Source organism: Lissotriton helveticus, chromosome 3_2, assembly GCF_964261635.1.
Source record: "Lissotriton helveticus chromosome 3_2, aLisHel1.1, whole genome shotgun sequence".
In the NCBI taxonomy this organism is placed as follows: domain Eukaryota; kingdom Metazoa; phylum Chordata; class Amphibia; order Caudata; family Salamandridae; genus Lissotriton; species Lissotriton helveticus.
Window position 1 is genome coordinate 25230883 of NC_136062.1, and position 27058 is coordinate 25257940.

Consider the following 27058-nt stretch of genomic DNA (forward strand, 5'->3'; position numbering starts at 1 on the left):
GGGGCAGCGCAATCAAGGGACACACTCTCAGGCTTGCTAGTGTTGCCTGGAAGTCACAAGCGACTCCGGCCCGTTTATTTAAGCCTTCTGGGCACGCCTGGCCAGAAGGTGATACAATGTGTGCATGGGGTTCCGGGTTGGGGGTCCCAGCTCTATGCAGCAGCCAGAGACTAGACCGCTACATAAATCACGGGTGCAAATATGTGTTGTTTCATAGACGCTGTTGGTGCGCAGAACCGGATTTACGGCCGAACTGTGCTCAGGGCCTTCTTAGCTCGCTCTCATTGGAGATTTTGAAGCAGTGGAACAGGCCTGTGTTTGCACTGTCCACTCCGTACTCATATGGACTAACCAGCTGTCTGAACACAGAGTTGCACCAATTCGACTACACCTACCTTTGGCTTGCAGGGCTGCGCCGTCTGGATGAAGTGGTTGTGTCTTTGTTTTTCTTTTTTCACTTCTCTGTCACTGAAGACGTGATCAGCACGGATTTGAGCAGCTCCGTTTGATACTTCCTGGCAAGAAAAGTAAAATGAAGAGCTAGTTCAGCCATTTTTCAGAAAGCGCTTTATTAATACAGAAAGGCTTCTCTGTGCATAATACGTACGGAAACAGTAATGTCCTTTGTCATATCTAACAGCCAGGGCCGGTTCTAGGATTTGCGTGGCCCTGGGCCAAAAGGGAATATGTGAGGCCCCTCTAATTTACATAAGTGACACAGCTCCTCCTCCCAGCCCCCTACAAGCACCTCTTCCACAGCTCCTATCGGGCTGAAGGTGAGAGAATTGCTTGTGGGATGAAAGTGAAAACCATGGGGGTGCTAAGTGCTGACAATGGGCGTCCCGCAGTGTCTCTGAAAGGTCTCCTTGCAATTGGGACAAGAGAAGTGTCTTCCTCCCCTAGGCCTCTGGACACCACCCTGAGAGTTCCGGAGAGGGGGGCCCCTCATTTCAAGGAGACAGCTTTCTCTCAAATGGATCGCCAGGGAAACAACAGGGCACACCACCGGTGCAGGGCCCCATGCTGGTGGGATGATGCGAGGCCCTGGGCAGCTGCCCACACTGCCCATGCCTGGCACTGGCCCTCTAACAGCCCGGAACAAGTAGGGAGTATAGAGGAGCAAGTCTGTAACAACTAAAAGACTGTCCATATAGAGGTCAAAATAAGTAATAGAGACCAGTGGAGCTCATCTCAGTTAAAGTACAAAACACATTTGCCAGGGTTGAATTGTTATTCGTAGCACACATATTTATAAAATGAAGCTGAGGGATAAAAATGAGGAAAATGTCAAATTATACCTACATTGGTAATTAAGCGAGGCGATGTGGGAAGGTTTTCAAAAGTGCATATTTGTGTTAAACAATAGCATACAACATAGGGAAACAAATCTGAAATTGCTGTGTCTTGGGAAATGTTCCTCTCTGAACGGCCATCCCAAAGTTTTTGTCTTCCTCCTCCTATTGTTCTGACTTTTTTTATAGGGTTTCAACTCTGAGCACTTCACCACTGCTGACCAGTGCTAAAGTGCAGGTGCTTCTCCTCTAAACATGGTAACATTGGTGTATACACAATTGACATATTTCGTTTACTAGTAAGTCCCTTGTAAAGTGGTATACCATGTACACAGGGCCTGTAACCTAAATGCTACTAGTGGCCTGCAGCACTGATTGTGCCACCCACACAAGTAGCCTTTCAAACCTGTTTCAGGCCTACAATTGCAGTTTACTGCCACTTCGACTTTGATATTAAAACCACCTGCCAAGCCTTAAAATTCCCCTTGTGTGGGGGGCGTGGCCACGCAGGCGACTAAGATGGCCACCTGTGCATGAAGCTCCATCGGCCGGGCATGCCTAAAGCTCGATATCATCATGATTAGCTTGATTAATTAACAAAGAAAACTCATCAGCAGTGTGGCTGTCCACCCCTGCCCTCCCCGCTGAAACAAGGCTGCGGGGTGTGCATGATAGCTGTGGGGCGCTGCCAGCCCCGCGATTGCGGCCTCTAAAAGGGACCGAGTTGGGGACAGGGCCTTCGGGTCTCGGTGCGGCCTTGGGGGTGTGGCGGATGTGAGGGGGCAGCCCGATCGGTTCCGCTGCTTGAGCTGGTGCGGTGCTGGGTGCTCGGGCTCCCTCCTCCCTTTGCGGACTTCAGGACCGGGCGGGTTCTGCGAAATGTTGCACAGCTTCTATTGCGCTGGAGACCTGTGTGAAGGGTCCTGTGGCGCAGATACCCATTAGAGGTGACCCACTGCATGGCTGGCAAGAAGGATGTGCTCAACCTCGTACCTGCGCCTCCCATAATCAGTAAATGAATACTGCTGCTTCCTCCTTGGGATCCACAAAAGGCTGTTCCACTGCGGGGTGCGGATTGATCTTTCCCCAAGGTTTCCTAGTTAAACTAGTGCTCACCCTCCTCGGAGTATCCCAAGAGTCCACGCTGTGTACACCAAAACACTAAAAGACCCTGACGGCCTGGGGGGCCGGCGGCTCGCTCTCTCTGGCTGGGGTACGTTTGGATTCACCTTGCGGGCAGTCCTCTCAGATCTGCTGCACACTCTAGTCACTTCATAGGGGCTGATCGCACACTGTGGGAGCACACTGCCTTGGACAGGGAGCGCAGTCCTGACCAGCATCGGGTCAACGTTCGACTTGGCAGATGGGTCGCTTTGGGACTTACCGATTCCGCTACACCGGACAGCCTAGCCTCGGCGGGGCCTATCCTCGCTGTGCTTGTTCCTGGAGAGTGCTACTACCACTTTATACCTGCCTTAGTTGTGCAATTCTCTACTCTGGGACATGGGACTCAAAGATCCCAAACAACGGACTCTGCCTTTCGAGAAGGTCACCGATAACGCATCCGAGGAGCTCGCGGACATGACGGAGGGAGCCCAGGGAGCCGAAGATGCGGAGGACCCGCCGTCTATCATAGCTGCAATGCTTAAGGAAATGAGAGCTGGATTTAAAGCCCTGGATGGCAGATTCGACACACTGGATGAGAGACTGGCTGATATGAGTACCAAGGTTTAGGCGCAAGACCGTTGCTTGGATGTGGCTGATGCGCGGATTTCAGATGTTGAAGATGGTACGGCCCAGTCACAGAAACAGCTGGTCAGGTTGGAGCGAATTTTGAAGGAGGTTACGATAAAGAACGAGGACTTGGAGGCGCGCAGTCGGCGCAACAATGTGCGCATTCTTGGCGTACCGGAAACTGCCAATACAGGTCGTATGGACTTTTTTGTGGAACAATTGCTATCTGAACTGTTTGGCAGAGAGAACTTTACCCAAGAATTTGTGGTGGAGCGAGCTCACAGGTCACTGGGCCCCCGCCCCAGCCTGCCGCCGCGACCCATCATTGCGCGGATCATGAACTTTAGAGATAAAGACACGGCCCTACATGGCGAAATTCAGTGGCAGGGGAACAAGCTTGCACTCTTTCCTTACTTCATGATCGTGGTCCAAGATTCTCACTGGAAATTCAACAGAGGCCACTTTCCGGAATATGGAGTTGCGGTACGGAATGCTATATCCGGGCAGACTCAAAGTGGATGTGGGCGGCAGATCACGCATTTTTGGCACTCCGAATGAAGCGCAGGAATTTTGCCATAAGTGCAAAAAGGATAACAACGAAGCGGTGGCAGCTGAGAGAGTCGTATCTCCTCCTCATAGCAGTTCCGAAGCCAGTATGAAACTCTTCTCTCACACTGGAGCTGTATGATCCTTCTTTGAGTTTTGAGTTTTCTGTAATGTATATTCTACTTTTTGATTTTCTACTATTTGCTAGTGTTTTACATTTGGATATCCGGCTGACGTAGCGTTGCTGCGTCTCATGGTGTATACCTGGTTCTGTGTTTTGTGTATGAACTAAGATTACGGTGTTTGTGTGCTGTTCCCGCATTTACAGATACATTTCATTGGCCTCACTAGGGAAAGGGTGAGGCTGGATGGTGGGTGGTGGGGGGATACTTGCAGTTTACCGTTTGCTTGGTATTGGTACACAGGTCATTGTTTTATGGCGTTTGTTTAACTTGTACGATTTCATGATTACTGTTTTAATCCTAGAATGGCACAGGTAATGTGCGTGGTCCTTCCTGGCTGTCACTTATGTCATGAAATGTCAGGGGCTTAAACAACAACCGTAAAAGGCGCCAGGTGCTCCATTACATATTGCGTCACAACATTGATGTAGCCTGCTTGCAGGAGACCCATTTGTCCAAATCTGACACTCCAACAACGGCTGCGAGCTGGGGAGCCCATAGATATTTGTCCAGTTATAGTAGATATGCTAGAGGGGTGGCCATACTTATTCATAAAAGGGTCCCATTCTCCCTGAGCAGAGTGATAGATGATGGTGAAGGCCGTTTATTAATTGTTACAGGCACACTAAGGGGCCATTTTGTTGTAATAATAGGTATCCATGGTCCTAATGTCAACTCCCCAGAGTTTTTCCATTCGCTACAAATACACTCATCAGCACTAAATCCCTGTCTGCTCAATCTGGTGGGAGGTGATTTTCATTTATTATTAGATCTCACTAGAGATAGTACCGCCACCTCACCAGACACTAAACACCGCTGTCGCCTTGCATTACAGGATGTTTGCCGGCCACTTGGCCTCCACTGCATATTCGCACTATTCTGGATTTCATGACACCTGGACTAGAATTGACTACTGGTTGGTATCTCCGGGCATTGCTGGCTGCTTCAGAACATTGGCTACGCTGCCACAGACCGTTTCAAATCACTCTCCTGTGGTACTGCAGCTTGATGTCCCGCATCCAGGTGGTTTTGACAGGCAATGGTGATTTCCCTGGGGGGCGCTACAAGATCAGGTGTTTCTTGAAGAGGTGAGGGTTGCCATAGAAGACTATTTTGACATCAATACAGGGTCGGTGGATACATGGGCAGTGCTATGGGAGGGTTTTAAAGCGTATATTTGGGAGGTCTGTATTGCTAAAAACGTGGGCGTACTGAAGGACCTGCGTAATACTTTATCTCGCATTGAGAAGGAAATAGCTGTCTTGGATTCGAAATTGCTTAAACACGTCTCAGTTGAGGGGGAAACTCAGCGTTTGGCTTTGATGGTAGAATTCCACGACGCTGCAGAGAGGGAACTATTATTTCTGGGTAGGCACCACACGGCACGGAGGTACGGAGAAGGCGAGCGTCCTGGCAAAATATTAGCACACATCCCCCGCTCCCTTATAGCAAAGCTTATATAACCGACATAAGAGGTCCAGATGACCAGTTGGTGTATTCCGCTCGGGAGATTTGTGACACATTCCTGTCCCACTTTAAGACCCTATACACCTCTAGGATAAGTAGTGATCTCCGTGCTCAGGACGATCATCTCGCTGAAATTGCGCAAGTCTATCTAGAGAAATAGATGCAGGATTTTCTTGCTGTTCCCATATCCCAGGAAAGTATTGTGGAGGCCATTAAGGCGCTTCGGGGTTCGTCTGCGCCTGGCCTAGATGGGTTCTCCGTGGAATTACAAAGCATACAAAGATATCTTGGTTCCACGTTTGATAGAAGTTTATGTGGAAGCGCCAGAGAAGGGTATTCTCCTACCCAACTTTAGAGAAGCTGTCATCATTTTGCTCCCAAAACCGGGTAAAGATCCTTCGCTGTGTGGCTTGTATAGGCCCCTTTCACTGTTGAACCTGGATTATAAAATATTGGCAAAGGTGAAGGCAATATGTCTTAATTTATTAATGGAATATATTATCTGTCCGGCCCAGTCTGGGTTTATCCCCCATCGCTCCACTTTGCTAAATCTACGGACCTTGTTTGCAGTAATTCATAGGATAGACCCCAAGATTCCAGCAGCTGCGTTATTGCTAGACGCCGAAAAGGCCTTTGATTCCTTAGAATGGCCTTTTTTTATGTTGGTGATTCGTCGCATGGGAATGCCCAAGGGATTTGTTCCCACCACCGCCCTTTTATACACTAGGCCCTCTGCCAGACTGCATCTTAATGGAACGATATCCCAACCTTTTCGCCTATCTCGCAATACGAGATAGGGCTGCCCCTTGTCCCCTTTATTATTTATTCTAGCAATAGACCCTCTGATCAGACACTTTCAGGAGCGTCACTTACACCGCGGTCTGCAGTTTAAAACTGGTCCTTGGTTGGTGTCCCTTTATGCAGATGACACTATTTCATATGTGAGACACCCACAACTTAACCTTGAGCCAATTATCAGGGAGATCCTACGGTTCGACCGGTTTTCAGGGCTTGGTATTAACTGGCACAAGTCTGTGATTTTCCCGCTAACATGCAGCACTACCCCTTGGGACTGTGAGTATCCACTTGAATGGTGTCCTGACACGCTCAAATATCTTGGTGTCCATATACACATGGACGTTGCCATGGACCTTGCCACTATCATCAGGTTCTACCTAAAGGGGTCCCGAGGGACCCACTAGATATCCAGACAATTCCCAACCCTAGCTGGGAGTGGGTGAAGTTACGGAGATTTTTAGGTCTGGACCTATTGTATTCACCAGCTCTACCGCTCCCTAACCCCTCATGGCTCCCCATCTCAGGCGAAACATTAGTAAACGCACACTGACAAAGTTTGGGGTCCAAAAGATGGGTGATCCATTCCAAAAGATCATGTCTTCTCGATGACCGAGGATGTTCGGTTCCAAGACGGCTCCTTCATGGACGCCTTCGTACTGAGGCGTATGCATTCTATACTGAGAGCCACTTGTCCCACATTTCCCATTGCGCTGTAGTGTAGTTCCTATATTCCAAATAGGCTCTGCGCATTGGAATAACATAAGCAGCAGTTTAGACGTAGGACTGAGGTCATCTAGGTCTCTACTGACTATGTTAGACTTAATTAGGTTTGCCAGCTAGCTCAGAGGTCACTAGAAACTTTCTCGAATGTTCAGGAAGGAGTTAACTTTCCCAATTAGACAAGAAGGGATTAGTTTCTGACAACCGCATAAACATGACAACTTTGCTCCCTCAGAATAAAGAGTATATCTCTAGAGTCGTGTGAAAACAATAGACAGCTATTTCACTCAATCGTGCATGCTTAATTTCACCAGAGTGCAGAGAAATAGAGAGACGGGCATTTTCAATAAAAGGTGTTATTTATTGAGCAGTCCTCTTTCTCATGCAAGAGAAGTGAGTTGCCACAATTGCAATACTTATCATCAAGTAAAGTGCGTACAGTAAAAGTAGTATTATGAAATAATACTGTAAAAGCATTGATATGGTTTCTGAGCCATATGATACTTTAAAACGGATCAAATATATACATACATAAAATCATTGACTAAACGTACTCAATTGGTGCTTCTAAGATACGCCTACCCCGGTGTACCTGACCTAAGCCTAATACGTGGGAAGGAGTAAGTAAGTTGCAGTTTAAGTTAAGTTGGTTTTTGTCAAGAATCTGAATCAAGAATTCTCTTAAAGTTTTAATCAGCTCCGTACCTTGGTTTTAGAATGAAGGAGGTCTTGTATCTCTCTCTCAGGACTCGATCTCCCAGCAACCCGCAAGGGTGACTGGAAACACCAGAGCTGGATTTCTCGGCAAGAGAAAAGACAGCGTCTCTCTCAGTGCGTCAAATGGGAGGGTCGGCTTCCTTCGGCACTCGCATCAGCTGGGTGTCGGGCAAGTAGATAGCCGCTCTGCTCCAAACCACCGTGTTACATATAAAGATGCATGTGTGTTTTCCAACCCACCCCAAAATACATAAATTGCATTTGAAATGGTGTATGGTATATACACGAAAATGAGTATTTATACTGTACGTTTTTCAAGCAGTGGTATTAATTAATTGTTAATTAATTAATTAATTAATTAATTAATTGTGAGTTTCTAAAGCGCTAGAATCGACTCCCGAAGGAGTATCTCTGCGCTGTAGACCGCTGGGGAACCCGTCCTGGCTTTCCCTGTGAGATGGTCCTTACTGGGTATCTCCAAGGTGAAACCAGGCATCCCCGGCGTAAGTAGGGGGCCGTTGTGGAGATGAGGCAAGCTAATGCCCAGAGTTGCCGAGTGTGATCCCTGGTTAGAGTAGGCACCGAGGCGAGAATTATCGAGTCCGCTGACCCTGGTCCACGACCCTGCCGCGTCGAAAATTGAACCCTGGTCCCGGGCCGTCCTCTGCTTCCGGGTCTGCCGCCTCTAACCAGTGAGCCACACCACACCACCATCATTCAGATAATGCATATATAAATATCGGCTGAATGAATTGCGAAAATTACATTTATGAAATGGCTCTGAATACAGAAAAGAAGGTCGAGACCATTTCATCACATATTTACAAAATACTGTACATGTGCTAGAGGCTGAGGTAAAATATTGTCTCTAGTGTCTCCAAAAATAGAAGTTCTGTTCCCTAAGAATAGTTCTACTTCAAGCAGAGTACCATGTGTCAAAAAAAGTAAATATTTTGGAAGTGGAAAAAATAATTTTGTTTTCAGGGGAAAAAATAGTTCCAATTGTTTTCAGTAGTGTTGTTTATCAAAAACTGAAGGCCGAATACAGAATTCAGGGAGCGCTGTGTGCTCGTTTTAAAAGTTATTCTCGTTGTTAGGAGAGAACATCATATCAAACAGGGTTGCGAAAAATTGGTCTACAACAGTAGGTGAGAGTTCGACCAAGTTCGAAAAAGCTGAAATAGTGCATATGTGAGAATCATTGCCATCATCGATGTCGGGATCAGCAATGTCCACAGAAGGTTGTACCTGTGTGGTGCTGCTTTCATCTCGTACTTCAGGATGCCGTCATCAGAATAGGTAGCCGCTGGGGACAACACGATGCATGATCCGTTACCGAACCAAGCAAAGTATCGACTTCCATAGGTACTGCTGATGGTAGTGTAAGACAGACGTCCAACACGCATTCTTCTCCGCAGAGCAGACATCAAAGCACAGGTAGGATGCAATCTTGCCAGATTGGTTTGAATGAAGGAAACCAGGTTGCACTCTGATCTCTTAGCCGGGCAAAGCCGAGAACTCTAGTGATTCGGTCTCTGTAGCGTATTGCTAGGATCGTTTCTTCCATTGTAGCTGGAGTTTTGTCTGCGGCTTGGCTTGCCATATCGGAGCAGAAGGATCAAAAATAAAATTCCTGCTACGAGTCCCAAAAGAAGAGGCAGGCCGCTGAATAAAGAATGCACAAAATTCTGGAAAATGCCCAGAACTGTTTCAAAGGGTGCTAACAGTCCAGAAAAAATTACATGTGCGATGCCACTGGTATCAGACATGTTTAAGATTTGACCTAACATTTCTACGAAATGCACGGGGCAATTTGTCGATAATAGGAAATGTATCTCTGCCGCGGTCCTTGCAACTTGCAGATCATACGTCTCTTTGGACGAGGTTAAAGGCACAGTTATCTTTAAAAGAATAGACTTCATTCTGCTTAAAGTATCAATTCGAATAGAAGAGATATTCAAAGAAGGCCATATTGCCGCCTCCATGTCTGGATTGCTGTTTGGATACAATACTTGCATACAGCAAATGACCCTGGAAGTAACGTTTACGAGATAGGCTTTTCCTGGCACCATGCCACAACAGCTGTGGTCACTTATTAGAATATAGCTGCCGTTGGAAAGCTGTCTGAAAAAAGGCTCTATCTGTGTTGCAGGAGCACCGTGCAGGTGACATGAAAGGTTATTTGATTTTTTACAGTTGTTACCACTAATAAATACCTCTTTTTTCCCTTCACTATAACATTTATGTGTATACGGTAAATTCCAGGTCGATTTGATGTATCCTTTACCCAACCTTTCATACAGGCCTGCTGGTATATACTTTCGGCAATACTGAAACTGAAAAGTTGTTATCGAAATTGTAATTATTCCATGTATTATCCATTCAATGACAGGTCTCTCTGACATTGTCAATGGTAATCTCTCAAGTTTTTCAATGCTCAGAATCGTATAGTCTGCTCCTTTTTGTGCCAAACTGATTTGTTTATCAGTAAGGTTAAAGATTGAAAATAATGACGTTATGTTGATTAGCCTGAACGCAACGTCCAGCCAATCTGTACAATAGAACGCAATTGGGACTGACCATGTTGTAACATTAGCAAGTCCTGATCTATTATATCAATAGCAGATGATACAATGCTGTCCAGTGAATAAATTCTGTAGGACAGAGTCGTTAACCCATTGTCCACTACAGAAAGTGATTTTTCCAAATTTATACGATCAATTTCTCGTATTTTTTCAGCAGTTTCAATTTGCATTACTTTCCAAGCCTCGTTGTAAGCAGCGTATATACCGGCGTATATGGGACGTTTTTGACGCTGTTTGCGAGGTCCCAGTATGAAATCTCGCAAGTCAGCACCGTCTTTAAGTAAAGTCAAGTGTTGCTTAATTTCAGCCAGTGTGGATTTTTGTAGCCACTCAAGGCATAGTTTCCCTACACTGTATGTTGTAACTATCCCTGGATGTTGTCTCTGGGAATATCTTGGGTCTGGCCTGTTCTGTTTTAACCCCTGTATTTTGTTCAGGAATCCATCTTGACAGTTATTTGTGTCTGTGGGCCAGATCAACCATTTTTTCCAATCAGGATTTGTTCTGTTTTGGCGTAAAATATGGGATACGTCTATCTCCACATCTGTAGTGCTATTACTATCAGGTATGGGCTTCGGAATAGACGGTTTATTTAAGTCTTTTATCTTTGCTAAACCAAGACAAGTTGTTTGTTGAATGGTGTCATTCAGGAATATTATCTGTTCTGGGATCATGCAGGCTCTAAATAATGCTTCTAAATTTTGTACCTGCCAGTCTTTTGTATCCCCGATGGTTTTTGTTTCAATGTTGTTTTTCCAAAATTCATAACCAAATGTAGTCATTTTATCATAAAATTTTTCAGAATAAATCAATTTAGTATTTGTCAACATTGTTTTCATTCCTGTCTTATTTAACATTTTAAAATAAAACGTTTCTGGATCACTGTTAAACCCTGAGAAGTATGGGAATTTCTCATAAAATGTTTTCAAGCTGCCTTTTGGCGGTGTTGGACAATGTTCCCATTGGTTATAATTAAAAACATTTCTAGGTTGAGCAGATTCATGCAAATAGTGATGACCATAATGATTATAACAGTACATTTCTTCATAGTTTGATGAATCCTGCAAATAATCATGTTCTGTGAATTTAGCTGACATTACTAAATCTGACATCATATTATTAATATTTTCAAAGTCCCAATCATCAGAGAAAGAACTTGGTGTCACAAAGTCACTTAATGAAACCTTGAACTGGTGTAGATATTTCAGGAGCTCAATCGGGCCATAGATTTCATAATCCGTATTGTCCCATGCTACCCCAACGGGTATTGGATTGGCTGTGATGTTCACTGATGACAGTTCTCTTTTCTCGATGTGAGAGGATCTGTAAGGATTTAGGACCAAGTTGATGTTCTGACTTGCTGTGTCCATTGTACTATATTTTCCATCAATAAATCTACCCAAACATAAAACCATGATGAGCCAAAGCAGTAGGAAAAGTACACCTAACACAATCCATAATTCAATCCATAGTGAAATCAGATATGTTTCTTTGAGTCGCTGAAAGAGTTCAGTTGCTTTTTCTTTGAAAGTTTTTGTTGCTGGCGTTTCTTCATGTTCACTTGGATCATTAGAAAAGTCATCGAAATTGATGAAGGAGCCAGATGCAGTTCTCTCAATTGTTGGAATTGCTTCCGGATTTTCATTAATCTTTGGATATGTATGTTCAGAGGCTACATCATTGTAGACTGGTGTTTCTTGACGAACTGTTGCAATTTGGGTTTCAAGAGGCACAAGTTCCATGGCTTTGTTGCATAGTCCTTTTTTGTTCACTGCAGGTTTATCAAAAGTGATTAGTCTCTCAGTTTGAACCTCTTGGATTGTAGCAAGGTTTGGTCTTCTGCTACTTCTCGGGAGTCCACTGGGCCTACTACTTATTATTGGCCACATGATTGTGGTTTTACCAGGTCGATTGATACAACTCTGTTCTCCTTTTACCAGCAAGGGGCGGTAGTACTACTGATCTTGTTCCGCTGACAGCTAAGACAGGTACTGCTTTTCTGTAAGAAGGCCCAAATTCCTTCTTGACCGCGATCTTCTCTCTGACTAAATACCCAATCTTTGGAATCCAGACAGGTCTTGCTGGGGCAGGTGGTTTTTCTTCAGTGGCTGTTGGCTTTAACTTTATGTTAGTTAGACTTCTTCTTGTTTCATTTAAGTCCTGTAAAACAGCCAAACGATCTTTGATATCAAAGGCTTTTTCTTTTACCACTGAAGTCTGACAATCTAAGTCCTGGATTTTCATTCTAGTACCGAACAATAGTTCGTATGGAGTGATACCTCTTAGAGAATTTCGTGGCAGATTGTTAAGACTACGTTGGACACTTGTCAGATGTTTGACCCACCCATCACCCGAACCTAATACCCTCGCCGTTATAGATTGCTTTATGTCACGGGTTTTTCTTTCCACTACCACATTACCCTCAGGATGGAAGGAGGAAGAGTACCGCAATGCAATGCCCATGCTGGCCATGGCCTCCTTGTAAGCTCGAGAGCTAAACGCAGGACCCTGGTCAAAATGTAGCATGCCAATTGCGTATGTGCCGATAAAGACTCGCAAATCTTTGTATAACAGTTCTGGTGTCAGCCGAGCGCTGAGGCCTACATCTAAATGAATCTAGTCTTAATAATTATGGGATCCTCTTTTTCCTTCTGGATTTTTGCATATAGATCGCCTAATGCTTTCTAATAAAGGTATCTGGGCTGGTGTCTCATCTGGTTCACCACTGCAATCTCTATTGCAGTTCTGACAATTCGTTGCAAAGTAGTAAATTTGCACGTTCATCCCCGGCCACCAGTATTGTGATTGTAATTCTACTACAGATTTCAAGATCCCTTGGTGCCTCAGACCCTGTCCCATGTAAGCTTCTTGAATCAAGTAAGCCCTCCGGTTCGTGTTTGGAATTACTCTATCCCCCACTCCAGGGATTTGAGCAAAAGGAACGGAGTTTGCATCAATTATGTATTTATTTCCGAGTGGATAATTTAGAGGTAACGCCGCATAGTTGCCTTTCATTGTGGCTCTTACTGCTAGTAGCTAGTAGCGTTTCACCGTCTCTTTGTTTTTTAGTACGCTTTTTTGTAGCTATGGAAGCTGGTTGAACCGCTGCCGCTGTGACTCTGTTAGCCAATGAATTCCCTGCAACGTGAACGCCATCACGTTGATGACTCAGTGTATGTATCACGTGAGTCTTTTGTAGTCCTTTCTGCAAAAGAACTACTTGTTCCCAAAGTTTTTTATGCTTTATTGTGGCACCAGTCTCATCTTTGTAACCGTTTTTGATCCATGTCTGCATGTCATTATTGTAAGACTTGGCGCAGTAATGCGAATCGCACACTATTAGTGTGGGGAATTCGCGATCGGCATTTTCAAGCGCCATCTTTAAAGACCTTATTTCAGCTCGCTAAGCTGTACAGTTTGAGTGATTCAGTTTTAGTGATTATTGGTCTGAATTTACCTAAGCGCCAGCGACCTTTAACAATCGCACACGCTGCATTGTAGGACTTTTTATCCACAACGTAGTGTTGTGCAAATCGGTCCGTGTAGATTACACAGGTGTACTGTTTTAGAGGCAGAATTTCGATTGACAGAGGACATTCACTTTCGTATTTTAGATCTTCTAGTTTTTTCCTTTTCGAATCAAAAGCGTGTTTCACGTCTTCTGCAGCAAGAGAAATTTCCCATTGTATCCATTTTGGATCCAATGCCACAGCATTTGGAATGCGTGGTCTTGTTACTGCCTCAATGGCTGATACTGCTGTTAAAACAGATATGTTTCTCCCTTGGACTAGGGCTCTTTCTTTTGCTACAGCAGTTTGAACCGGTCGGAATTTTTTCAGTAGAACTGAATTTCATTTCAGCTTGTGTGTAGAAGTGTGATTTATAAGCTATGGGTACAGTTTCTCCCTCATTAGAGGTCAGGTACGTGAATCCGCATCTTCCTGGGATGACTCGGATTACAAGGTTGCGTTCATTTCCGCGTGTTTGCAGTTTTGTTTTAGTTAATATGTCGGTTTGTAATGATCTTAAAATTTCTGTGTGTTTCTGAGTCCAATTAATTGGTTTGAAATCAGGTTTTATTAATTCATAGAGAGGTTTAACCCTCTCTGCATAATTTAGAATGTATGTTCTTCCGAAATTCAGGAAACCTAGTATTGATTGTAAGTTCTTCAGCGTTTTTGGTGCTTGGAGTACTGCACACTTCTCTAAGAAGTTGTCTGCTAGGCTTTTGCCTTCACTTGATAATTCATATCCTAAAAACAGGACAGTTAGCTGAGAAATTCGTGACTTTTTAACGTTGAATTTATACCCTTCAGCTGCGAACCCCTTGTATTATGGTGTTCACTCTTTTCAAGTGTGTCTCCAGGTCATCCTCTGTAAGATAGATGTCATCGACATAAGATAATGCCTCATCATCATACATTTTTAGTAACTCTGTTAGCCTTGCTGAGAATAATCCTGGGCTATTCTTCAATCCCTGTGGGAGTCGACAGAATTGTTTCTGCGCTCCCATTGTTGAGAAAGCGGTCAAATACCTGCTTTCAGGTGCAATGTTTTGACAAAAGAAGCAATTTGAGATATCTAATGTCGTTTTATATTTTTTGCGCACGATGTTATTCATTAGTGCTGCACTGTGTGAGTTTTGTACTGCAAATGTTTTGCAGCAAGAGTTTAGGTGTCTGTAGTCCAAAACTAGACGATATGAATCGTCTGGCTTGGAGACAGGAAACAAAGGATTGTTCATTTGTGAGGTGCATGTTTCAATCAACCCCTGATATTCAAGTTGATCTAAGATATCCCTGACTTGCTTTTTAGCTTCTTGCTTAACTGGATACTGCCTTTGGGCAGTAGGTTGATTTTTTAACTGGATTTTATGGTGAGGAGAATCCTCATAGCATCCTACATGATTTTTATATAGTGCAGGGGCTTGGGCCACTGCCCATTTTCTTGCAAGTGTGTATTTTTTATGAATTGAAATATGATTTGAGAAGGCAGGCATAATCATTTCTTCGCCATGAGGGCACTCCCTGACAAACTCTGGTGGCCAGTCTCTCTCAGCTAGAAGGATATCATAGCCTTTAGCCTTTATACCAAAAGAGACCCTTTATTTTCCTAGTTTTGTCCCCCTCTATACGTAATGTTATTTCATATAATTTATGGGGTTTGCTAACTCTGGTGTCTGCAGTTTCCACTTGAATGTATTCATTCATGTCCACTGTCTCCAGAAGATTCATCAGGATCTTGCGAGCTATGGTTACTTCTGCTGCGCTGTCTAGCATTGTCTGGGCCCACTCTCCGTTTTTCAGTTGTGTCCTCATAATCCTCGGCATGTTTTATTTTAATACTGGCTACCTTCTTCTTTGGAAATTGTAAATTTTTACTTTGATGAGCAGGTTCCTTGTTTTTGGACTGGACGTGCTCTTCCTTGTGTTCTGACCATCCTCTTCTTTCCGATTTCTGTGAGGAAGTCTGAAAAGATCGAGAGGGACGTGTATCAATATCTTGATATCTGTCAGGTTTTCTCAATTTATCCCTATCTCTAAGGTTGTATGTTTTCTCAGAGGGCTCCCTCTGGGGAGACTTGCCTCCTCGTTCTGGAGATCTAGCTCTCCTTTGAGGAGACCTTCCTCTGGACTGAAACAGTTTTTCTCTGGGAGTGGATTGTTTATTACCCTCCCAACTCTTTTTTGGAGTGTTGAGATTATTCTTAATAAAAGTTTTTTCAGGATTTTCAGTTAGTTGTGGTTTTAGTGGTTTCCCACCCAAACTATCTCTACCTAGTTCTTCATAGGATTTTTCTATGATTCTGGCACGTTCAAAAGGTTGTTCTGCTATATCTGTTTCTTTCAATTTCTGGCGGATCGCTACAGATGCTGCTTCTCCTTTTATGTTGGCTAGTAATATAGCAGAGACTTGCTTAAAGTCTTTCAGTAATTTCATACCTAGAGTTAAAGCTGGTTCTGGACCGTATTCATTTTGAATATGTCTTAGTACGTGTGGTATAACCGCCATGGATGGAACACCATGTGTTTTTGTGTATATCGAAGCAAAGACTGTGCCCCAAGTTTACACAGTCCTCCACATGTGGTGCGATCCCCATTGGAAGACAGATAGTCAAAATTCTGTGTTTTTCATGAGGTGTAGTATCAGGAAATACTGCCTCTATTTGAGTGATTTTCTGAGCTAACCAGAATGGAATTTGTTCCCGTTTTGCGGGTATTTTGCCAATGGCTGATTGTATATTCTGTGGTGTGATTTTATTTGTGTTCCCCTGGTGAGGGGTGTGCTGTGGAATTTTTTTGCTGGTTAGACTGTTGAAGTCCGCATGACATATTGGACCAATTGTCTATGTATTTTAATTAGTAGCTTTAGCTGAGCTAAAAGTTCCCGGTCTGACATTTTTTCAATGTCGGGATGTGGTGTGTAGCTGGCTAGAACCGGCCATGTGGCTCCTGGTCTACCTAGTGGACCGAGCCTGGTGATGTGATTTTGATGTTTTAGGGCGCCATTAAACCAGAGCAGGTGCTCTTGGTATGTTAGTGGAATTCCAACGTCCTCGAAAGGAGCGTATTCATCCGGAGGTTCCTATATTTTGTAATAGTGGAAATCTTGTGTCACAGCGTGTGCTGCTGGAAAATGTATCCATGAATAGAATACCTCTGTCTGCCGATATTCATGGGCCTCTACCACAAATATGACTGTACCACCTCTTGATGATAGTCCATTTTCTATAAGTTTAAGAGTTATAGTTCTTCTTACATTTACCGGAATGATTATAGCATTCGGGTCTTCATCTCGGAGACTTGTGTCATCCGCTAGGAGTTGAGCTGCTATTCTAGCTTTCTCCCTTTCATCGTCACTTTCCGCCATTTGCTGACTGAAAGTTTTGTTGCAGAGCAAGTTTCAAGGAAACAAAGATTAGGTGCACAATATTTTGGAACACTGTATCCTTCAACATTGACTAAACCAAAAAACTATACATAGGAATCTCTTCCTACTAAGTTCTGGCGGATATTAACCTTTTACCCACTCCAGACGTCTTTTGGAGTTTTTACGGGAAAAGGGGTCTGTGTGATAAGCACGACTGAGTTACTCTTGTATCTTGCGTTAGATTATCCTCTTACCAAACGTTGGGCGCCATATAGTGTAGTTCCTATATTCCCAATAGGCTCTGCGCATTGGAATAACATAAACAGCAGTTTAGATGTAGGACTGAGGTCATCTAGGTCTCTACTGACTATGTTAGACTTAATTAGGTTTGCCAGCTAGCTCAGAGGTCACTAGAAACTTTCTTGAAAGTTCAGGAAGGAGTTAACTTTCCCAATTAGACAAGAAGGGATTAGTTTCGGACAACCGCATAAACATGACAACTTTGCTCCCTCAGAATAAAGAGTATATTTCACTCAGTCAATCGTGCATGCTTAATTTCACTAGAGTGCAGAGAAATAAAGAGACAGGCGTTTTCAATAAAAGGTGTTATTTATTGAGCAGTCCTCTTTCTCATGCAAGAGAAGTGAGTTGCCACAATTGCAATACTTATCATGAAGTAAAGTGCGTACAGTAAAAGTAGTATTATGAAATAATACTGTAAAAGCACCGATATGGTTTCTGAGCCATATGATACTTTAAAACGGATAAAATATATACATACATAAAATCATTGACTAAACTTACTCAACTGGTGCTTCTAAGATACGCCTACCCCGGTGTACCTGACCTAAGCCTAATACGTGGGAAGGAGTAAGTAAGTTGCAGTTTAAGTTAACTTGGTTTTTGCCAAGAATCTGAATCAAGAATTCTCTTAAGGTTTTAATCCGCTCCGTACCTTGGTTTTAGAATGAAGGAGGTCTTGTATCTCTCTCTCACGACTCGATCTCCCAGCAACCCGCAAGGGTGACTGGAAACACCGGAGCTGGATTTCTCGGCAACAGAAAAGACAGCGTCTCTCTCAGTGCGTCAAATGGGAGGGCACTCGCATCAGCTGGGCGTCGGGCAAGTAGATAGCCGCTCTGCTCCAAACCACTGTGTGTTTGCTTAAGGCAACGTTGGTATATTTATACCTGGAAGGTGCCGGGTTTGACGTAAGGTTGGACATAAGACGTCACTAAGAACTTACAGTTCTTTCTGGACTTCAGGAGTTCTTGTGCAAATCAAAACAAAAGCAGGGGGAATTCCCGGGCTGCTGGAGGCTTGGTTTGTTTAAAGAACGCGTTGTACTTTCTAGGAGTCTATGGGAGTAGCCTTGCTGTATTTGGACTGCATTGGCTATGACTAAATATGGACATGATTCTTATGCCTTTATAAGGCTATGTTTTGTTTTGTTATAACCACATAAGGCATGAATCGGGAATATTTAATTAGGGTCCTAGATACATTCACAACAGCGCCCGAACCTGCTGCTCCCTTAACGTTAGTTATTGAGAGTGAAACGGGCGCTCATTTGGGATCGAAAATGTACAAGGTATGCGTCTCTGCTTCACTGATGTTAAAACTCGCACGGCATGGGAACATGACTTAGGCCGGCCTATTTCGGCCGACCAATAGGAACAGGGTTGCAGAGTCACGAAGGAGGTGTCCCTTAACAGCATACACAAACTTCTGCATTTTAAATTCCTTTGTAGAATTTACCACACACCTGTCTGGTCGCACAGGATAGACCCATCTAGGCTACACCATTGTTGGAAATTCTCTGCCCCTCATGCAGATTTTGCACATTTGACCTGGACTTGTCCCAGACTGCAACTGTATTAGGAGCAGGTGCATGTCACACTGAGACACATGATCTCCCTGTCTTTGACCCCCACCCCTGAAATTGCTCTCCTGGGCTACATGGTTAACTTCCCCAAGAAAGTGAGGAGGTTTGCGGCGCTTGGGTTCCTGTAGGCTAAACGAGAGATAGCATTAATGTGGGGCAAGAAACAGGGATCCACACCATAGGCTTGGCTTAGAAGTCTAGTGTATTGTAATGTGAATTGTGAAGTTTATGCGTCCCTGATGACCAGTTCCTCACGTCGTAAAGACATCTGGGGCCTTTATAGGGCATATATAGCTGAGAAAAACAGAGAACCTGATCGCAGGTGGAGAGTGGCATTGTTCCGGAGGGGGTGGGCTGAGTAAACAGCACGTGGGAAGGATACTCCTGTTGATGTTGTACACTGTATTCATATTTATGTGCCACGCAGTCCACTGGGACGCTTCCGGATCAGGGATTATGCATTTGGGGTTATGCCTGTAGAAGGGAAGATGCTCAAAATTGTTGACCCCGAGAAGTGTGAGCTGGCTTTTAGTGATTTTGTATTGCTCTGACATCTAGACTATTTCTACTGATGCCATATGTTCTGACATGTACATCACAGTATATCATTGTTGTATAATGGAACGCCTAACAATGTACCACTATCGTTCTGATTTCCTGATCATTGTGTATCAAAATTGAAAAATAAAGTTTAAAAAAAAAAAAACTCCCCTTGTGTTACACATGTCACCCCTAAGGTAGGCCTTAGGTAGCCCTAAGGACAGGGTGCTGTCTAAGTAAAAGGTAGGACAGGTACATGTTCTAGTAGTGACAAACAGCTAGGTCTGTTTTTCACGACTATGAGGCCTACTCCTCTCAAATGTTAGCATCTGGAATTCCTTAAAACACTTTAAAGCTGTAATTCCTGATCAGAAAGGAGTAGCTGCATCATATTTATATCTTTGGAATGGTAATGATAAATCCTTTTTAATGGTAAAGTTGGAATTAACATTACTATTTTAGAAAGTCACTTTTAGAAAGTGCACCACCTAATTCAGGGGTGGGCCCTTAATGGGCAGTAGTCAGTCAGTCAGTCATATCTTTTATTTGGGTTCCATAATTTTTTAGGAACTATAAAAAGTACATTACAATAAACAATGTATAAAAATGGGACGGCAGAAAGAATTATACCAAAAACAGGATTTACATGAAAAGGATACATTTTAAAATTAAAAACAGACAAAGTTGTTAAACAGAGTATTGATAAAGTGCAAGTGCATTAAAAGACAAATTAATCATAGTTACACCGATATTTTATACAAGTTTTGAGGAAAGCAGCTACACATTTAGCAATAAATTTAGAGTCTAAGTATTGCAAAGCAAGGAAAGCGGGACGACAGGATCTCAAACCCATAGATGGGACAATAAGGGGATAATCCAACGCTTTCGAGGTAATTAATAAAATCTGCAAAAAAGCGTAACATGGATTGTGGATTGTTCCGAGGTATCATCACATGGGCACATAATAATAGATTTTGACCAATCTTGCTTTTTCGGAAAGAAAACAATACGAAAGAATATATTAAAAAGAAACCGAGTCAGGAGATATTTTTCATATGCATTCAGATGGTATTTTAGGTAGGGTTGGATGCCTAAGGCAGATTGAACACTTAGGATCTGGATATTGGAGATCTTAGTAATTTCTTGAGATATACGGAGTTCCCTCAAATGTGATAAGCAGAGGATTTTTAAGTTTTTCCTTGACATGCTTAGTAAGGTTGAGGGCTCAAAGAAATACATAGTCATGTTTATATCCTTAAAAAAGTTACTCACATAGGCCAGCCAGGCGATTTTTGTCCAATTGGCCAGGCCCAGGCAATCCATAATAAGTGAGCGAGTCAGGTTACACTGCTCCGTGGTCCAAACTCGGTGCCATAAGAGAATGGGCTGGAGTTTGATGTTATCCGTAATGTAATCCATTGCCAGCTCAATATGGCTACCGTAGGTTGGAGCACCTTTTGGAATTGCCAGCATGTACCTAATAAAACCATTCTCCACCACCTGTAAAGTTTCTACAGCAGCATAGCCCCACACCCCTGCGCCATAAACTGCCACACTGTGGCATTTGGCATTGTATATTTTTAGAAGTTCTTCGGGAGGAGGCTTTCCAAGTTTTCGTGCGAAAGTAATCAGGGCAGTTGTTGCACGTAGAAACATTAATTTCCTACTGCACATGGCCTGCTTCCAGGACATTTTGCTATCAAATAAAATACCTAGATAGGGGTACGTAGTAGTACATTCCAGCTTGTCTTTTATGATAAAGATCGGTTTAGGCTTCTTTACCTGCTTATCAATGTGCATTAAAAAGGTCTTTTTAATATTGACCGTTAGGTAAAGCTAGGCCACTCCCAAAGCAAACATCACAAACTGCTAGTACTGACGTCTCACCAATTTTCGCGTCTAACCACTGTATTCAATAGCAATGATCACCATTTGCAGATGACCTCCAGTTGATCTTCAACTTTTCCCCCTCCCCTGAGTCCACCCACAATTTTCAATCGGTTATGATTTTCATCAGGGACTGGATGAATTTCAACCACCTTAAACTTAATCCAGACAAAACTGAGGTGGTTCTCACAGGTGGCACATCCAGTCCCTGGACCCCCACGTTTTGGCCCTCCTCACTTGGTGCCGCCCCCTACCTTCTCACTCAGTTAAAACCCTTGGGATCACGCTGAACCAACAACTTACCCTGCACTCCCAGATCAGCCTGGTGGTATCATCTTGTTTTTTTACCCTTCATACTATCAGGAAAATTTCCAGATTCTTTTCCCCCTCTGCTTTAAAACTCATTTTGATGGCAATGGTGTTATCTCGCCTAGACTACGGTAACCTCCCGTATAATAGTGTCCCGGCCTATGCCCTTCGACGCCTTCAGCTGGTCCAGAACCAAGCCGCCCGCCTCATTCATGGCCTCCCTAAACTGCACCACGCCATCCCTTTATTAAAGGACTGGCATTGGCTGCCCATTAGAGAGCGGGCCCTCTTCAAACTTCATTGTACCACGTTTCAGGCCCGATCCGGAACTGCACCAGCTTTTTTAAATTCTGAAATCAAAAATTACACCCCGATTAGAGAACTCCGCTCCTCCACCCAGTCTCTCCTTTCCGTACCACGTTTCAGGAAGAAAAGGATGGGAGGGATGACATTCGCTGTACTTGGCCCCACTTTCTGGAACTCCCTTCCCCCCACCATCAGATCTATACCCTTGTACTCTGACTTCCGCAAGGCGCTCAAAACTCATCTTTTCCTGCAGGCCTTTCCATTTTAACCTTCAGCACCCCTTTTACTCGGTTCAATTGCATCCTCAGCGCCAAGAAACCGATTGGTATACGTGCGCTTAATAAATGCTTTTAAATTCAAATTCAAATTTGTTTTTTGAAACATTTGTCATATCACATTTTCATTGCAAATTGTAATACACAAAAAAATGAACATATCATACATATATTACAATACATTTAACCCACCCCATAGTCCAATGCCTACTTCCAACGATCACATATCATACATTATACACAAAAATTAACATAAATTACAAAAAATTGTCAATTGTGTACTCAATTACCCAAAAGGAGATACTACTTTTTTTTTTTTAACACTGTACAAATAGCTGTGTTCTCCTTTCTTGATGGGCCTAAGCAACCAATCCACGATGCGCTAGTTGAAGCCAAGGGAATAATGTTCTACTCATTGAATCGCTTTTCCTTTATATCCAGCACCTATTCTTGTCCACACTTGTTGGTTGCATATACGTCAATGAGTTTCAAATCAATAACCGTTCTCTGAGTTCTCGTCAGGTCTCAGAACTGTTGCTCACAAATGTCCTTTTTATCTCATCAGCAATTCCTATGACATAACCTTCCTTTTATGGATACCCAAGAAACACTATGTGCACCAGTTGGTATTCAAGATGTCTTATGGACTTAATGAGACTCAATTCCAACACTTCTGTTTGTCTGTCACACTTTGTTCATAAAGTTCTAGAAAGTAGGCATTTCTCTGTTTTTACTGCTCTGTATGCCTTGCAGCATGTCTCCTATACACATCTGGGGTATGGTGACAGCTATACTTTGTGCATTCCCTCTAGAGAACCACAAACACAGGAAGGGTGGGTGTGACAGAAAGAAAGAAATTATTTATTGTGTGATTAATAAAAATCTTTGCAATTGAGCTAAGAATACAGAAGAAAGCACCTTTGCAAAGCACATAAAAAACAACTCATTTCATTACAATGAAGTTAGTTTGAAAACCTTTTAAAATTACTATGTGTTTTTACTTTTATTTTAGTACTACTTACTACAAATGAAAGTTATAAAATCTCTTTAAGCGAACCTTGATTAAAAATTGAAAGCCAGGAGTTTCCATTTAACCAATGTCAATTTGTACTTTTCCTGCTTACAATACCCTAAAAGTTCACAATGAGTCTGACAAGAAGACTGCTTAAAAAATAAAGATTACAATTCCGGGGTTTACATTTTGGCGTTTTTAGTCAGTTCATGTACTGGCTGGAGGATTTAGCTTGGGTTTTCCAATTTTCATGAAACGTACCAGTCTGCAAGCTAATTGAATATCTCTTCCTGCAAAGCGGGCTATTAATGCTTGTCGGCGAGTTCGCAGTCTTCTTTGGTTCCAGAGTTGTTTTAGTAATAGCCTTCGCTCTTTCACTAGACCTTTGCAGCTACATAGTTTATGCATAACATCCTCTTTTTGGTCACTGCAAAGTCTACAGTTTGTAGTGGTTTCGGAGCATTTCCATGGGGGGAGAAGTTCTTTTGCTGGTATAACTCCCATCCTGAACTGCAAGAAGGCTTCCTTCACAGCCCGTGAAAACCCTGTTCCCAGGTATGCTTGCGGTAGAGACCTGGTATAGCTCTGGATGACAAACCACCCATGGGCCCTCCAGGTATGTGTGGACAGAGAACTCCTCAGTATTCTGATAGCTCTTCATGGACAGGAAGGCATGGGGGGGCTACACACCTGAATAGGTAGTGTCCTGTTTCCTACACAAAGAGCTAATTACCCCCTAATGATAATCTGGTGCCAGGGCTCAGATGAAATAGAGACATGTGTGGCTTCAAGTGCCTGCTTTAAAGTTACTGCTCTAGAAGAACTAATGTTCTGCTTTGCTGTGCTGCCCTGTTGCCTGCTAAGCTCTGCCCTGCTGAGGACAAGGACTGGACTCTCACTTGAAAGCAGGGTGACTTCGAGGGCTTGCCACCTGTTCTGAAAACTCAGGGCTTTCTTTTACCCTACAACAGCACCTGGACTGTGCCATCAGTGAGTTCTGCCCTGCCAGGTGATGCCAATCCAGTGCTGGGCCCATGAAAGGTGCTTTTTGCTATCCAGAACCAGCAAAATCGATGAAATGATGACTTTGCGCCGATTGGAACTGACGCATTTCCCTTTGACGCAGGAGCCGATTGACGACATTACTTTGATGGACTGTGCGGCTTGACGACGACAGACAGGGCAGCTCAATGATGACGGAGTGCCTGCATTGTAAAGGGGTTCATCGCCTGCGTAGATCGCAACAAACACATCGAGTATTTAACGTCAACAATTGCTCCTTCCAAGGAACTTTAGTAGTACCTGCATGGGACCTGCAGCCAGTCTGCCTCCATCGCGGTCAGCCTGAACATTAGTTAAGAACTAGATTTTGATTTAATCTCTAAAAATTCATAACTCCACTTTTAATTATTGGATTTTTGTTGTTTTGGTCTTGTTTTACTCATACAAAATATATTCTATAGTTCTGTGTGGAGTATTTTTTTGGTGTATTTATTGTGTTACTCTGTGTGTGTGTGTGTGTGTTGCACAAATACTTTACACATTCCCTCTTTAGATAAACCTGACTGCTCTGTGCCAAGCTACCAGAGGGTGAGCACAGGTTATCTCTCAGTGTGGATCTAGATTACCCTGACTAGAGTGGTGAGTCCTGCTTAGACATGCTGCATATCTCTGCCAATCAGAAACACCAGTTCTAACATTGTGTAAATAGTGCATTACCTGTTTGAAATGAAGAAATCAGCAGGTAGGTTCTTTTTGATAGTAAACTGTCCTTCGAAGGCCAAATTAAACCAAATAACCTCTTCTTTTTTCTCTTAAAATTGCTCAGGCAAGTTCTCCCCTTCATACCAAGGGAACTACAGAAAATGGTGTCCACTCTAATGGTCTCCAAACTGGACTACTATAATGCACTTTTCACTAACATTCAGAAAAGATTTTTAAACAAGCTACAGGTGTTACAGAACACCACCGCAGCCCGACTGCTTTGAGGAATACCAAAACACAAATCTGTGACAAGCTCCTGTACAGCTCCACTGGCTTCCTGTTAAGAAGCACATTGACTTCAAGGCACTGAATTGCCTTCAAGTCCTTGAATAACCCAGGCCCTGAATGTCTTAAGTGTCAGTCAGTCAAATATCTTTATTTCGGTTAATAAAAACCATAAAAGCAGTACAAAATTCATTATAACACAAGTTAAAATTCCACAAATGTACACATGATTGTAGTTCAAAATAAACAATCTACAACAATTAAAATCTTTGATACAAAGAGAAAATGAATGCAATCGATTTCATAGAAATAGACCCACCAGCAATTTCATACCCTCCTCAGTGCATTATTGGTTAAAAATTTTAGGGCATTGTCAACCTACTGATGGAATCGCCAAGGAAAGTCTTGTTTTATTTATACGTGCTGCCGCAACCAAAAAGCTGGCTACACTGTATGTGACCTTAACAGAGTCCAGCATTTGTAGGTGTAGGACGGCAGGCCTCACCTGGACAAATTTCAATTCCCTCAGGACCGGGATTAAAAAAATTTTACGGGCCACCAAGTAATGTTCACAAAACATCACTAAGTGGAGCGTGTACTGTATGGAAAAGCTATCGCAGGTGCAAGGTGGGCTATCATCTGGGGACCCCCATTTCGGATAATTACCTAGCGTAAGGTGAATGAGGTTGAACCTAAATCTAACCAGAAGGAAACGATGGTAAGGTTTAGACACGTACTTCAGGTACGGTTCCATAGCTGGAGAGGTTACCCGCTGATAGATTATTCTCACTATGGGTTTTATAAGTTCAACCTCCTCCCTTTCTAGCTCCAACAGGTTGAGGAAATCACGCTTAATCCACCCCACATCCTCGAACCTGAGGCCCTGTGGAAATAGATACATTTCCGGACGCCCTAGCCTAACGCATGCCGCTCTAACATACGAAAGCCAGGGTATTCTGTCAGCTCTGTCCAGGGCCAAACAGTCCTGAGTATCAGGTGGTTCAGCGTGATCTCCTCATTCAGCCACGTTTTAACCCATCATAACAATGGGGCCATTTTTAGGTGATCAGAAATGTACCCCAAACCTACTTCACAGTGAATTGAAAACGTGGGGGATGATTGTGGAAGGGACAAAAGGGATCGAATAAACTTATTTTCTGTGGTTTGAATCCCAGGTGTTGGAACGTAGCCCCAAATATCGGCCCCATATGAGGCGATTACCATACACTTTGATTTGTAAATGCGGATCATAGCCTCCATTGGTCTTGCACTCAATCTCTTTGAGAAGTTCAAAAGAGCCGTGGTAGATCTTACAGCCACATTGCTCTTGAGCTTCAGTTGGGGACCCCAATTCCCCCTTTCGTCAAATACAACTCCTAGGTAACAAAAAAAAGGCACCCTTGAAATTGGTGTTCCGTTACACGTCAAGGTTTTAACCTTCACGGTTTTCCTACGTAAACCGGTCACCATTACATGGAATTTCGAAGTACTGATTTTTAGGTTCAGGGCTTCCATAAAAGTACCCAAGTGATCTAACAATTTTTGTAGTCCCATGCCTGTACGTGCAAGAAGAACGGCATCGTCCGCGTATAGGAGGACTGGGATAGCAGACCCTCCCATACGCGGAACGTCCAGGGTGGCCAGGTCCAGGGATTTACCCAAGGAATTAATGTAGAGCGTAAATAAAAGGGGGGCCAGAATGTAGCCTTGTCTGACCCCTCTTCCTGAATTGAAATGCTCTGTACACCTGCCATCCCTTGTTACCCTAACAGATGCAGACAGATTCTGATGTAGATCATTTAAAAAATTAACCAAAGTAGTGTCTAGACCCATGTCCCGCAAAATAATCCATAATTTTGAGCGATTAACTAAATCAAATGCGGAAGATAAGTCCATAAACCCCAAATAAAGAAGCCCCTCCTTCACCACTGTGTATTTGCTGAT

At 43.3% G+C, this 27058-nt stretch overlaps 1 protein-coding gene across 2 annotated transcripts in view; it reads right to left on the reverse strand.

The window, feature by feature from the left end:
* The window catches only part of LOC144826433 (transient receptor potential cation channel subfamily M member 7-like), a 1864676-nt gene that overhangs the window by 1119977 nt on the left and 717641 nt on the right, over positions 1 to 27058 (reverse strand). For both annotated transcript variants that reach the window (XM_078684758.1, XM_078684760.1), the window contains exon 15: positions 396 to 515. In XM_078684758.1, the coding sequence (XP_078540884.1) occupies positions 396 to 515 (120 nt within the window). The remainder of the gene's footprint in view (positions 1 to 395; positions 516 to 27058) is intronic.